This window comes from Theobroma cacao, chromosome 2, assembly GCF_053813885.1.
Source record: "Theobroma cacao isolate CCN51 chromosome 2, ASM5381388v1, whole genome shotgun sequence".
NCBI classification, from domain to species: Eukaryota; Viridiplantae; Streptophyta; class Magnoliopsida; order Malvales; family Malvaceae; genus Theobroma; species Theobroma cacao.
In genome coordinates this window covers 12,761,314-12,776,007 of record NC_142640.1, presented here as the reverse complement: position 1 = coordinate 12,776,007, position 14,694 = coordinate 12,761,314, and the positions used below count along the sequence as shown (strand labels likewise).

Sequence of the window (14,694 nt, the reverse complement as noted above, 5' to 3'; positions counted from 1 at the left end):
GAAAGCAAATTTTTTTATTGAGTCAATAGCAACGGGATAATTTATAGCATATGTTCATACTTAGAAGAAGCTAATTCTACCTAGTATATAAATTACTTGCAGTCTGAAGAAATGGTCTTGTAAACAAATTCGAAAGTAAACCTTGAGTTGATGGTATAGGATCAAGAGAAAAGTTGCAAGAAAAGGAAGCCTGAAATCCTCAAAAGATTTGGGTCTGAAATCAAAGGTAGATATTTGAATTTTTACAACAATTAGGCACTCTGTCACACTTTAGCAGGTAAGCAAAAGTTCCTTTCACTTTAGTTGCTCTATTTTGATTCGTGAAAAGAGTTCTTGTACAGACAAATGACTACATAAGGCCATAACCATAACCATATTATAGAACAAATACTCAGTGATGGCAGGGGAGAAAGTAATTGCTGCCAGAAAAACAAAGAGTCAAGGGAGAGGAAGAAGAAATTGGGGCCAGCCGACAGTTAGATTTATGGTTTTTTTTTAATGAAAAAAAAAAGTAGGAAAAAGAGAGGATTTTATGGAAAACTAAACTGATTAAAAGGTAGACAAGAGAGAGAGAGGAAAAAGTGCTTTCTTTTTTGGAACACTGGCAATGGTGATGGATGATGGCAGATCACCGGAATCTGCATCTAGAGAGAGAAAAGGGGCTGAGCAGCTGTAAGTTAGTGATAGAAAGAGAAGAGGGAAAATAAAGGAAAGAGAGAAGGTGGTCCAAGCAATGGGAAAGTAACTTTGCCAACTCTCCCTGTGGCAATCACATTCCCAGAGGGTTTAAGTCAGACCAAACATGGTAATATTATTTTCCCAATAACAATCCCAGGAATGTGAGTCACATTCCTCATACCAAATGGGGTCTTAAGAGTTGGAAACACCAGCAAGCTGCCACAAAACCAAGCATTAAGTTGAAAATTCCAAACAGATAAAAAGACCTGAACTACACCAAAATGAACATTAGATTATGTATGTAATATTGCATTACAAAAAGGATTCAAAGAAGCCTCTTCACTTGTCTTGACAGTTGAAATTGAAGAGAAAATCTCTACGATCAAGAAGCCTAAAGTGCCGATGATATTTTCTATTGCAAGCATAAGGAAAAATAGAGTAACTTTGATAAACTCAATGTCAAGAAATAGGCATATATAAAGTAAAAATAAGAAGAAGGAAAAAATATGTAGATAGATGAGACGAGTGGGAGAATGTCAGGGACATTACTACTCATTTTTTGCTTTCTTTTTTGATTTACCTTTGTGAGAAGGCTCTGAGCGCCCTGAAAAAATAGATGTTCGGTCAAGGGCAATTCTATGCTCTGATGACCCTGAAAATGGAGTTGTCCCATGACTCTGTGCTGACTGGTTCAAGGATCCAGTAGATTCACGATCCTGTTTTCTTTTTGAAGGCTTGGATAGTTCATTGATTCCAGAGATAGTACTTTTATGTCTACTACTATGTGTGCTGACAGTACGCCCCCAAGACTGTGAGTTTTTCCGTCCTTTGATAGGCATAGGAGTTACAAAAGGATTGGAAGAATTAGCCGTTAAGGATCCAGATGATTTCTGATACATCAGTCTCTTGTCAGAACTGAGTTTTTCATATTCTTCAGGCTCCATGTAATGGACAAGAGAAACACGCCGTGAAATCTTCCCAACTATTAAAGAGAGAAATATATATCAGGGAAATGCATAAACTTTATTTGGAATACAGAACAAAATTCGAAATAGTTTAATCATCACTATCACAACCATGCCACAATATGGCCAAAACACAGACAACAGTAATTATTATTATCAAATTGTGCTCAACCATATTCCTCAAATAATCTAATAGAAAACAAAAAGCAGACAAAATGAACACTAGATCAATGAGGTAGAGGTTTATTTTGTGACTCTCAGCAAAAAAAAAATAGAGATGAATAGCGATAACTTATACTAAGATCATTAATTAACTGAGTAACAATCAGCCTAAAGAACAAATGCATTACAAACACATGCAAGATCTATGCATGAAATAATAATATCAACCATTCCCAAAATGAAGCCTCTAGTTACATAAAACCATTTCAAAATATTAACAGCCTTGTAAAATAGATCGAATTCAACCACCTGGATGAGTAACAAGGTCTGAGTACATTAAAACACCAGTTTGATAGCTTATAATAGGAAGACAAATTTGGTCAGTCGAAACAGACAAACGTGACTGGTTTCCATCAGAATTTAAGCTCCAAGTGTCTAATTCAAAGGACAAGGCAATTAATTGTCCGTATGAAACTGAAACATGAGATACCAAAAAGTAACCTGCCTATATCAAGCATATAATCATGACATTGTTTGTTTGGGAGGTCCAAGTCAACTTTCATACTTTTTCTTTTTCAATTTTTATAAGAATCTGTTTAGTGTTGATGGCAGTATATAGGCATCATATAGTTTGAATGTAAGCAAAACGAATTTACAAAATGTAATACCGATTTTGGACTCTGATGCAGAGGATAAGATAACTGTTGCATCCGGCTCTTGAGATGCACTGCTAACAAAATCATATGCTTTTCCTGCCATATTTAAGTGACTGTAAATAAATCATAGTATTGCTTCAACACAAAATATAGAAAAATCTAGTTCAGCCCGAACAAAATTGCACCAAAAAAATATAAATAATTACCAGCAGAATCTATAAGACTGCCCAACTTTCCATCAGGACCGAGCTGAAGAGTAAATTCTTTGCCATTAATTTCAGGATGCTGCAACAGCCACAACAAAACAACGCAAAAGTATTGAAGTCCCTAAATTGAGTTCAAATTGATCAACAACAATAAAAGAAAAAGAAAGAAAAGAGCATATGGGAAGTGAAAAAGGAATGGTACTTGATGAAGAGGCCATTGAATGAGGAAAAGCTCTGTAGACTCCGACAAAGTAAGATCGACAAGTTGCTCCGACGAATCTTCCACGAATTCTGGCGGAGGAATATAACTGCTTATTTCAACCGAATCCATATTACCTCTCGTGAATGCACAAATGCCTCACCCTCACACAAAGAGCAAAGGCATTAACAATTAGGGTTAGAGGGAGAAGAAGATGAAGCAAAAAAAAAAAAAGTTTCTAGTTAGGATTAGGCTTTAGATTTTAGAAGAAGACCAAAGCTATGTCGTTTTAGTTAATGATAAACCAAAAATGGGAAAAGAAGATGTGGGTCGGGTCCACCTAAGCCCAAACACTGATAAGCTTTCGGCCTTGCAGATTTGGGTTAAACTTATTAATAATGGAGGTGTTTTCAAGCCCATTGTTTTTATCTTCATTTTTTTATTTTATCTATTTAAATCTATTTCTTATGCATGAATTAGTTTATGAAATTATTTTAAAGGGTAAGAATGAAAATAACATAAATAATTGAAAATTTTAATAAGCACTCACCAAAAGTTTTGGGATCCCAATATTATTTTCACAGGATGTATTAATTCTAAATAATTATAAAGATATAGAACAAAAGAAATTGACGAAAAAAGTTTAAAACTAAAGGAGACAATCTTAATTAACCAAGAGCTTCTTTATAACAGGCACGGACACTTTCTGGAAAAGCAAGCAAAGAGTTTTCTTGAACTCCAAAATCTAATCCTTAAGCATCAAGACAAGTTGAAACATCAAAAGAAGTTGAATGAAGTTCATGTCTAGTGGAAGTTTTGGATAAAATTAAATAATTATTTTTTAACTTATTACTACTATTATTATTTATATTACTTTAAATTTAAATTTATTATTTTTTATTATTTTTATCATTATTTTTAATATTTTAATTTAAAATTATTTTATCATAAATATTTGAAAAAAAGAGAAACCAAGTATAATAGGGCACCAATCTAGTAATATACAAAACCACACCCAGGTGAGTCACGAGTTATGGTTAGATGGAGGTGGGAAGGAGAGAGTGAGATTTTAGAGAAGTCGGAGTGCGACAAGAGATGGGAGTGTGAAAAAAAACCATCGAAAAATAGGTGATTTTCTAACCTTTAAAATCTGGCGACTCAATTTTTTTCTTATTATCAGATGGTTAAGGTTAGTTGGGTCTAATTTAATGGGCTTAAGGACATAAATGAACTTGAATTTTTTTTATATCGAAATGTAATTTCTTTTCCTTTTTGAAGTTAAGTTAAAATTTTTATTTTTTTAGCACAATTGAAATATATGTGTGTGTGTGTGAGAGAGAGAGAGAGATTTGTTTTTAAACATATTAATCATAAAGTAGAAGTTGCTATATAGGTTATTTATATTAATTGTATAGTTTTCATTTACTGTGGTTAGTTGGTTAAGGTACTTTTACCACTTACTTAGTTAATTGGTTAGTTTAGCTGTTAGTTAGCTGCTTTTCTATTGGTCAATCAAGTGAATATAGATACTATTACAAAAACTAATCTAGTTAATGAGAATTACAATTTCTCTTCCTTCCTTTGGTTTTCCTCTCAACTTTTCTCAACTTTTCTACATGTTTGAACATGGTATCAAAGCAACTCAAGGTTAGGGTTCTTGAATGTTTTGATTAATCTTAAGATTTATTATGTGTTCTTTTGTTGATAGCTTGAAACTTGTTAGTAGTGGAAAAATAATTTATAATTGTGCAAAATCTATTGAATCAATGGTGGAATCAACAGTTTTTAAGTCAATCTTATCACCTGTTGAAAATCCTTAGTCTTCTTATTTTTTTCATCACTCTGATCATCCAAGATCAGTAGTGATTACTTTTAAGCTCAGTAGAACCAATTATGTACCTTGGAGCAAATCTTTTTTTTTAGCTATTTCAATTAGAAATAAGATATTCTAAATAGAACCATTACCAAACTAACTTCAACGGATTCTCTGTTTGCATCATTGACTAGATGTAACAATCTGATTGTTGCATGATTGTTAGAATCAATTGCTCCACCAGTGGCTTTAACCATTTTCTACATGGAATCTGCAATAGAGTTATGGAACACTTTAAGGTAGAATTTTTCATAGCCTAATAGCACAAAAGTCTATAATTTGTAGTATTCTCTTAGTAATGTTACTCAAGGTAATAAGTCAGTAGATTTATACTTCATAGAACTAAAGGGAATATGGGAAGAAATGAGGAATTATTGACTTCTGCCATAGTGTAAATGTGATAAATGCAATCCTGAATGTTTTAAGAAGTATACTACTCAATATCATAAGGATATAGTATTTCGATTTTTGAATGATTTAAATGAATCATATTCTGCAATAAGGTTACAAATTATACTGCTAGATCCTATTCCTTCTTTGGATAAAGTCTATAGTTTAGTATTGATGGAAGAAGCACAGACGAACATGCTAGTGCAATCTCAACTTTTGTTGGATTCATCTGTTATGAATATAGTAATTGAAGAGAAGAAAAAGTTTTAAAAAGACATGATTTGTTCTCATTGTAATAAAAATGGGCATCTCAAGGAGAAATGCTATAGGTTGATAGGCTTTCCTGAGGATTTCAAGTTTAACAAAGGAAAAAATACTTTTAAGAGAGGAAAATCAGTCAATAATGTTACTACCATAAAAGACATACAACCTAAGCAAGAAGAAGAGATGACTAGATCTAACACCATATCCTAGATGTCACTCATTAAGTAGCAAATCAGTAAGTTGATGACTCTTCTAAATGAGAATGGCATTAGCATTGATGATGGTAAAGACATTCTTAATACCAGTCAACAAAACAAACATTCTTTGGTGAATTCTGCTTTTGCAACTATTGTATCTAGTCATACTTGTTTTCATACTGCCAATAACCTTCCATACAAGTTTAGGTATTTGAGAAATTTAATGGTAGATCACAAATTCTGGATTGTAGATACAAGGGCTACAAATCACATTTCTTATACTATTGACAATTTTATCTCTGCAAAACTAGTTTCCAATTCTTATGTATAACTCCCAAATAAAGCTAGGGTTGTAAGTACTCATATGGGAACCATAAAACTTACCCCATTGCTTACATTGACAAATGTTATGTCACGACTCGGAACTCCCATCGGGCCCATGACAACCATCGCGACATCCCGATAGACACTTATTACCCCGAATACCGATCGAAACCCTGCAAGGCTTAGCATCAGCTTCTACATCTCCCCGGTGAGCGACAATTATTACATCTTGCATTTCAAGAAATCATAAGTCGTTTCCAAATCAAAATAATAAAATATTATTTTCTGGCTCACAAGGGCATTTTCATCATTTTTCTTCGATAATACCAAAACTTGCCAAAAACATGGTGTAAAAGCTAAATATGTTCATACATATTTTAAATCAGATAACTAAAGTATAAAATTACTTTTACAATGACACGTGGGCCCCCAACTAACCAATAAGATGCGAGTCTGTGAATCTATAATTTTGACAATGCAAGGCTAACTGAAGTCCTTGATGCAATCGGCTATCTACCGGCTATCCCGAACCTGAATGTGGGGAATTGAGGGTGGTGAGATTATAAAATCCCAGTGAGTAAACAGACACCATCTAAACTATCTAAGGGCAAGTAAATGGAGACAATTAAAAAATTAATTAACTTCAGCAAATTTTTCACATCACGAATATTCATTTCAACTAAATAATCAATATGGCTCGTGAATTACTCAAAACTTGGCTCATGCCAAATCCTGTACTCGGTGACACCTAGACCAAGGGTATCCAACCGAGCCCGCCAAGGCTGTTAAAAATTCATATTTCGCATAAATCATATTTTTATTTTGAAACATAGCCGTTCCCTGGCGTTGGTTGAGTCTCACTCTCACGCGGTGGTCCACGTGAAGTGCACTAAAAAAGCCCACCTCAGGAGATACCCTACACGCCTCTACGACCGAGGTGAGAATATAAAGAAGTTTATCATGCCCCTCTAATAGGCTGGCCCACGGAACCCCCCACTACTGCAGTAGCTAATCTTTTATCTACCACCTGATTTATAAATCTTTTTCTGCATGACATGGCAATTTATCGCAACCTAGCCTCTCAAGGCTAAATACACAGTACAAATAATTCTAACACCAAAATCAGTTTAGCCATTCATGCTCATTTATTGTCATAAGCCATTCAATTTAAAACCATAAATTTACAACACAAGCAGACAGTCTCCAATTACTCTATTTTCAAAACCAGCATTCGATTTTCCAGAAAATTTATAAAATCATTTTATAAAATCACAATTTCTCTTAAAACATAGCAATTTACCATTTAAATCCATTTTTCATAAAATCACACAATTGTATAAAACTACTTTAGATAATTAAGACGATGATAAGTTTACTCACAGTTTCTGAAAACTAAATTCAGGTACTCTAACTATTACTCATCGAGTGCGATTTCTTTGCCCTTGCCAGAGGATTCGCCACCTTGACAAATTATACAATTAAGAGGTTTACTACTTTGGTACTAAATTAAAATAAACTAATTTATACTACTAATGCATGATATGAAGTGCAAAATGTCTAAATTTTGTCTAAATGAGATGTTAGCATATTTTAGTCTTTTATCCGATAAATAGATATACGCGTCCGTTTAAACTCCAAATTAATTTTTTTTATACCTCAATTGCACCCAAATTGACTTAATGTTCCTCAGTATGGTGCAAATTATTAGTACCGATAGCAAATTACAAAAATACCCCTATTGGGTAAAAATTCGTATTTTTGCTCCGAAAATTTCCATTATTTTTCTAGGCTCATAATTCATCATTATTCATCATAATTCCTCAAATAAACATCAAGATCAGCAGGCAATATTCCCCTAAAAAATTCAGCATAATGGGTTTCAATGGGAGAACATTATTTCTCTAGCTTATTTTTGCTATATTTCAATATAACCTAACTAAAATCACTTAATTCAATTAAAATCAACCAAAACTCAAGTTCAAAACTCATCCATGGAGGTTTGGCCAGCATGGGTGTCCATACCCACTTTCTAATTTTGCATGAAAATGAGAAAAAAATGTATGGGTAGTGAAAATCACAAGGAAAATCAATGAAATTTACCTTTTTAATGCTTGATTTCTTGATTTCTCTTGATTTTTCCCAAATTTTTCAGCTAGGGTTCTTATTTCTTTTTCCCGTTTTTTCTCCTGGTTTGGACAGCTTGAAGAAGATGAGAATTCTGGAAATTTTGACCTTTTTAAAGGCTAAAATAATATAATATTATTTTATTCATTTTTTTTGTTTTATTAATTTCCTAAATTCTAGCCATCCATTTGTTTCCAAATTTTCACCATACACTTGTCCCACATATCCATAGCTTAGATAAAATTCTCAGACTTATCCAAAGTCTTGGTGGAGTAATTTTTAAAATTTACACTTTTATCCCCGTAAAAGTCAAAAATTATATTTTTGCCCCTAAAACTGAAAAATTGCCCATGGACATATTTTTCATCCCTTATACTCATACCATTCTCCAATTTGCCAAATTTGATCTAAATTCTCTCAAAATCTCAAATTTTATCTGTAGATGGAAAAATTACGATTTTGCCCCTACACTCCAGAAATCACCAAAATTAAACTTTTTCACTGCCAAACCCTCAAATTAAACTCCAATAAGTTTAATATAATCAATCTTAAGCAAACGAGATTAAAAATTTTCATATTCGTCCTCAGGTGGCAAATTACCATTTTGCCCATATAATACTTAAAGTCCGGATTAACTCCATATCGGACCTCAAACTCTGAATCCTCATTTTAAATCAACCCATGAGTTTTAGTTTTCTCAAATTCATCATCGATTCTCTGTTTAAACTAGTTCAAGACTTATTTGACTGAACCGTACCATTAGGGGCAATACAGTCATTTAACTTATTTTTCAGGGCAATTCAATATACAAACATGCTATCCATAGCATGTGAATGATATATCACAGATAATTTAGGGTCGGGTGTTACATGTTATATGTGTTCCTAGCTTCAAATTCAATTTGTTTTTAGTAAGTCATTTTACCAAGTCAAAAATTAAGTGTGTTTGGTTTACTGATCAAGCTTGTATTATTCAGAACCTACCTTCATGAAAGGTGATTGGGGTAGCTAAAGTTTCTTTTGGATTGTATCTTCTGCAAGGAGGACAAAATGAACAGAACCTGTCAAAGTATAGTTTTGATCAATTTGTTAAGTTTGTAAATAAGTCCACTGTTTTTAATAAACCTGTAAATCAATCTATTGGTCTTAAGTCTGTTTCTGCACCACATAATTTTGACCTTTGGCATTTTAGGCTAGTTCATGCTCTTTTAGAAAGAATAAATGTGATATATAGGACTTGTTTAGATATTCAATGTTCCAATAATTTGGTTTGCAAAATGTGTCCCATGGCTAAACAAAAGAAGTTACCTTTCCCAATTCATATACAATCTACTATTTCTCCTTTTGAAATTGTTCATGTGGACATATGGGGATCATATGAGGTTTCTACAATGTCTAATTATAGATATTTCTTAACTGTAGTGGATGATTTTAGTAAATGTGCATGGCTTTTTCTTCTGAAATGTAAATTTGATGTGCTCAAAATTATCACAAATTTTCACAACTATGTTAAAAATCAATTTGGTACTACCATTAAAGCATCAACATATTCTTGTTGTGGCTAGGGCATTGCTGCTTCAATCCAAAGTTCCACTTCAATTTTGGGGTTATACAGTGTTAGCTGCAGTTCACATAATCAACAAAATGCCCAGTAAGATTCTTGTTAACAAGACTCCTTTTCAGTTGTTGTACAATAAAATGCCTTCATATAGATATTTTCGAGTCTTTGGTAGTCTGTGTTTTGTTTCCACATTATGTCAGAACAGAAAGAAATTTGATTCAAAAGCACATAAATGCATTTTCTTAGGTTATCCTAATGGTGATAAAGGATATAAGGTTTTTGATCTTAAAACTATTAAAGTTCTTATGTCCAAAAATGTGATTTTTCATGAAAATATCTTTATTTTCTAATCATCACAACAGAATTCACAAACACATAACTTTTGTCAAGCACCTTATATGCATGGTTCTTTTCCTTATTTTCCTGTTGTTATACCTACTAATACACATTCTTTTGATTCTGATATATCTAATACTTCATTAAATTCCTCACCACCATGTTTAATTACTCCCATTTCTTTAAATTTAGATCCTTCATCTTCATCTTCATCTTCTTCACAAAATTCAATTGAATCTTATGTTCATGTACTTCCTATAAACCTTAAAATCACTACTACTATTGATCCTCATGTTCCAACTAGGAAAAGTAACGGACCTAGACATTTATTTAAATATTTAGATGCTTACCAAGTTGATTTACCAACTCATTCTAATTTTTTCACTTTGTTAACCTAATTATCTTTTATATTTTAAAATGACAAAAAGAAATGATCAAAATTTCACTTAACTCACAAAGGATTAGAGATCTCATGTTCTCAAACATGTGAAAACAAGCTCTGAAAATGCATTCTGGTCCAAATCTATCGATACATGTTCTTCATGTATCTATACATTTGGATAAGTATCGATAGATCACAACATCTATCGATACAAGTTTTTTTGGCAAAAGTTAAAATTCAAAAGTCAAACTTAATCTATCGATACATTTTCACTTATATCGATAGAATTGAAACATAATGGGGACTGACCTAAAAGTATCGATACATTTCTTAAATGTATCAATATATTTTTAACAAAATGGTCACTGACCTAAAAGTATCGATACATAGTGTCATGTGTCGATACATATTTAAGCAGATTACAAAGATCCCTGCAAGTAAGTTCAAATATATCGATACATGAATAAATGTATCGATACAACTCGGCTAGAATTCAAAACAAAAGTCAATGAATCGATACATTCACATATGTATCGATACAAAATGACTGTTGGAGCATTGGATAAAGAGAAAAACGACTATTTTCACATTAAATGCTTTCCTAACTACCCTTGAAGCTTCAACAGCTATAAATACAAACTTCATCAACATTTATGAAAGTTAGAAGACTTGAAAACACAAGTCAAGAAAGGAGAATCAGCCAAGATACATTCAAAACCTATTGTACTATTTTTAAATACAAAAAGTCTTCTAGTCAAGCATTTATTAGGCTTCCATTCTTTTCTTCAAATACTATACCAAATTCTTCACTCAGCCTTTAAGAGGCACTTTTGCTGTACCTATATTTCTTTCATTGTATCTGCTCAAGTGGTTATACTTTAACCAATAGAAAAGGTAGAGTGGTTGTGCTTTAACCATAAAAAGGCATTGTATTATATGGTTATGCTTGATCCATAAAAGGTATTGTATTGAGCTGTTTGAATGAATAGTGGATTTTAAACTCCTTAGTGAATCTAAGAGAGAAGACGTACGCAAGGAGGCCGAACCTTTATAAAACACCTGTGTTAATTTCTTTACTATTCATTTTACATGAAAATTTAATTCTCTTTCATTAATCTAAAGGCCAATTAGTTCGTTTTCTTTTTAAACTCAGCTTTTGAATTAAAAGAAAAGATTTTGCTCAAAAAGGAAAATATTTTTTTTTTAATTTTGAAAATAGTCCAATTCACCCCCTTCTTGGACCTAATCATATTGAGCTAATCAACCTAACACATTTCTTATCCTATTACCAATTATTTGTCCTCTCATCAGTTATCCCCTACACATAAAGCCTTCATAGTTTCTTTGTCAAATGTTTATGGACCTTCAAACTATCATCAAGCTATCAAACATGACTATTGGAAAGAGGCAATGACTGCTGAATTAAATGCTTTAGAGGATAATGGAATATGGAGTATAGTTCTTTTACCTTCTAATTCTCATGCAATTTATTGTAAATGGGTGTACAAAGTTAAAAAAAGGATTGATCGTAGTGTTGAAAGATACAAAGCTTGTTTGGTTGCCAAAGGATATAATCAAGTTGAAGGGTTTGATTATCAAGAAATGTTTAGCCCCATAGCTAAACAAATAGTAGTAAGAGTCTTGTTGTTATTGGCAACAACAAAGGGTTGGTGTTTATCACAATTAGACATCAACAATGCATTTCTCAATGGTGATTTAGATGAGGAATTTTACATGAGTTTACTTCCTCGTTATAAGATTAAGGAAGAGCATTCATCTGATGTGAGGCTTGTTTGTAAGTTGCATAGATCATTATACAGTTTGAAGCAGGTTTCTTGACAATGGAATGCTAAGTTTACTGTTGTTTTGCTTCAATATAGTTTTACACAATCTCTTTTAGACTATTCTCTATTCACATTGAACAAGGGAAATGCAGGTTTTATTGCTTTACTTGTCTATGTAGATGATATTATCATTGCTGTTAACTCCAATCAATTAATTGCTATAGCTAGGGACTATTTGAGTTTTCATTTTAAGGTGAAAGACCTTAGGGTTGCTTGATTTTCTAAAGGTATTTCCATTTGTCAACGGAAGTATACTTTGGATTTACTTCAAGACCATGGTTTGCTTGGTGCAAAACCAATCACAACACCCATTGATTATAATCATAAGCTTAGTAAAATGCCGGATGAAGAATTGATTCCTGATGCTACAGTTTATAGAGAACTCATTGGCAAACTTTTATATTTGACTTTTATTAGACTTGATATATCATATGCTGTTCAAACACTTGCTCAATTTATGGATAAACCAGGATATATTCAACTTTTGGCAGCATATCGTGTTTTGAAATATTTGAAAAATGCTCCAGGTCAAGGTATTTTACTATAGTCAAAATCAGATTTAAAGCTTTATGCATTCTCTGACAGTGATTGGGCTGGTTGCCCCAACACTTGTAGGTTAGTCACAGGGTTTTGCATTTTTCTTAGTACATCTTTGATTAGTTAGAAGTCAAAGAAACAACTAGTGGTTGCTAGGAATTCTGTTGAACTAGAGTACCGAGCAATGGCTTCTACCTGCTGTGAAGTCTTATGGTTACTATCTTTGTTATCTGATTTTGGACTTTCTCATCCTACTTCTGTGAAGCATTTCAATGATAGTCAATCAGCTATCTATATTTGTAAAATCCTGTACTTTATGAGCGCACCAAACATATTGAGATCGATTGTCATTTCATTAGGGAAAAAGGCAACTTTGGTTTGATGATCCCATTCACGTTTCTTCTATTACTCAGCTTGCATATCTGTTTTCTAAGGCATTGCAACCTCATCTGTTTCTTAGTCTTCTCCTCGTTTGTTTCTTAGTCTTCTCAACAAGATGAATGTGCATGATATCCACAATTCATCTTAAGGGGGAGTATTAAATCATAAAGTAAAAGCTACTGCATAGGTTATTTATATTAATTGTATAGTTTTCATTTACTGTGGTTAGTTGGTTAAGATACCTTTAACACTTGCTTAGTTAGTTAGTTGGTTTGCTTAGTTGTTAGTTAATTGATTTCCTATTAGTCAGTCAAGTGTATATAAATGCCATTGTAATAACTAATCTAGTTAATGAGAATTACAATTTCTCTTCCTTCTTTTGGTTTTCCTCTCGACTTTTCTCAACTTTTCTACATGTTCGAACAAAACAAGTTAGAATATGAACAAGGAGAATGAATAGGAGCAAAAGGTTGATGTATAAATATCACATGGATTGTTAATATGGGTAAAGGCAACGAAGTTAATATCTTATAGATGCTTTTCCAATATGGTAGCATACACCTAAACAACCTCATCCTTAACCTTTTACCATCAACAAATCCAATTTTCACTAAACCTCAAGTTGATTATATTCGCCTTTTAAGAATAAAATGGACAATTACTACTTTTAGTTTAAGAGAATCAATTTTTGTCTTTTTGAAACCTTAATTTAATTATCAAGTATTAGTGAAGCTTAAAATCAATCCTTTCCTCTAATTTCACCATCATCGATCACCTCCCCTTTACATTTTGTTACGGGGTTTAGGTTTTTTGGGTTCTCTCCGGATCTAAGTTCTCCAATTGAGTCCATTTTGAGTTATAGCCAAACAGAAAACCACAAAGAAGATCATCTTTAACCTCTTCCACTTGAGTTTTTAACCGACGACGACTTATTCATGGAGAAGAGTAAAGCTAAGAATAATCCCAAGGAAGCCAAAGATAGCTAGCTCGACGGTTCCAAAAGCGGGAGAGTAAGGAGGCAAGGGAAACAAATTTTAATTAATAAACTTTTGTTTATTGTACATATGGCATAATAATATTATAAAAAGAAGAGGGATGGGGCAGGCGGTATGCATACCTCTCTTCCACGTTTCATCACCAAGTGTTTGCTCTTACCTTTTATAAAAACAGAGTGAGTGGTGAATAATGGAAAGACTAGCAAAGAGCACAAAGTGTAGAAGCTCTGAAGTGATGCTGCCATGACATTGACAAGAACCCCAAAAAAAGGGAGCAAAAGAGGTTTCAAATCTTGAAAACGTTAAAAGCCATGAAAAACATCGTCATTGATTTGCACCTATATTTCGCACTTTCTGTCAAACAAACTTAAAGCCACCATTTCCCGTTGGCACCAAAACTAGTTGCAAGAGACGGATGGTCTCAGGCCTTGACCATATGAATGAAGGCAAAACTATTTAATAACGTGGAGCCGAGCCGACGTCAAGTACAAATCTTTCATTGGCAGCCATTAATGCCGCCTCGCCGCTAACACTATCTAATTGGCTTCTGCTTTTCTCATTCCCATTTATTACATTTCGGCCATTTTCTGATGGGTCATCATAGTTGGTTGGATCTCCCTT

At 33.0% G+C, this 14,694-nt stretch overlaps 1 protein-coding gene across 1 annotated transcript; it reads right to left on the bottom strand.

Moving 5' to 3' along the window:
- Positions 1-950: 950 nt before the first annotated feature.
- LOC18608822 (mediator-associated protein) lies at positions 951-3,102 on the bottom strand. The gene is made up of 4 exons (XM_007043703.3): positions 2,870-3,102; positions 2,668-2,746; positions 2,474-2,557; positions 951-1,660 (listed from the first exon to the last, which is right to left on the bottom strand). Exons 1-4 carry the CDS (start codon positions 2,996-2,998, stop codon positions 1,227-1,229), a joined length of 726 nt encoding a protein of 241 aa, XP_007043765.2. The 5' UTR covers positions 2,999-3,102; the 3' UTR covers positions 951-1,226.
- Between the last annotated feature and the right edge of the window lie 11,592 nt (positions 3,103-14,694).

Excerpts from the sequence above, each read along its gene's own strand:
- LOC18608822 (XM_007043703.3), bottom strand. The coding sequence starts at position 2,998 with ATGGATTCGGTTGAAATAAGCAGTTATATTCCTCCGCCAGAATTCGTG. Across the intron at positions 2,747-2,869 it reads TTCAATGGCCTCTTCATCAA|CATCCTGAAATTAATGGCAA; the intron begins GTACCATTCCTT and ends TGGCTGTTGCAG. Across the intron at positions 1,661-2,473 it reads TGCATCAGAGTCCAAAATCG|TTGGGAAGATTTCACGGCGT; the intron begins GTATTACATTTT and ends TCTCTTTAATAG.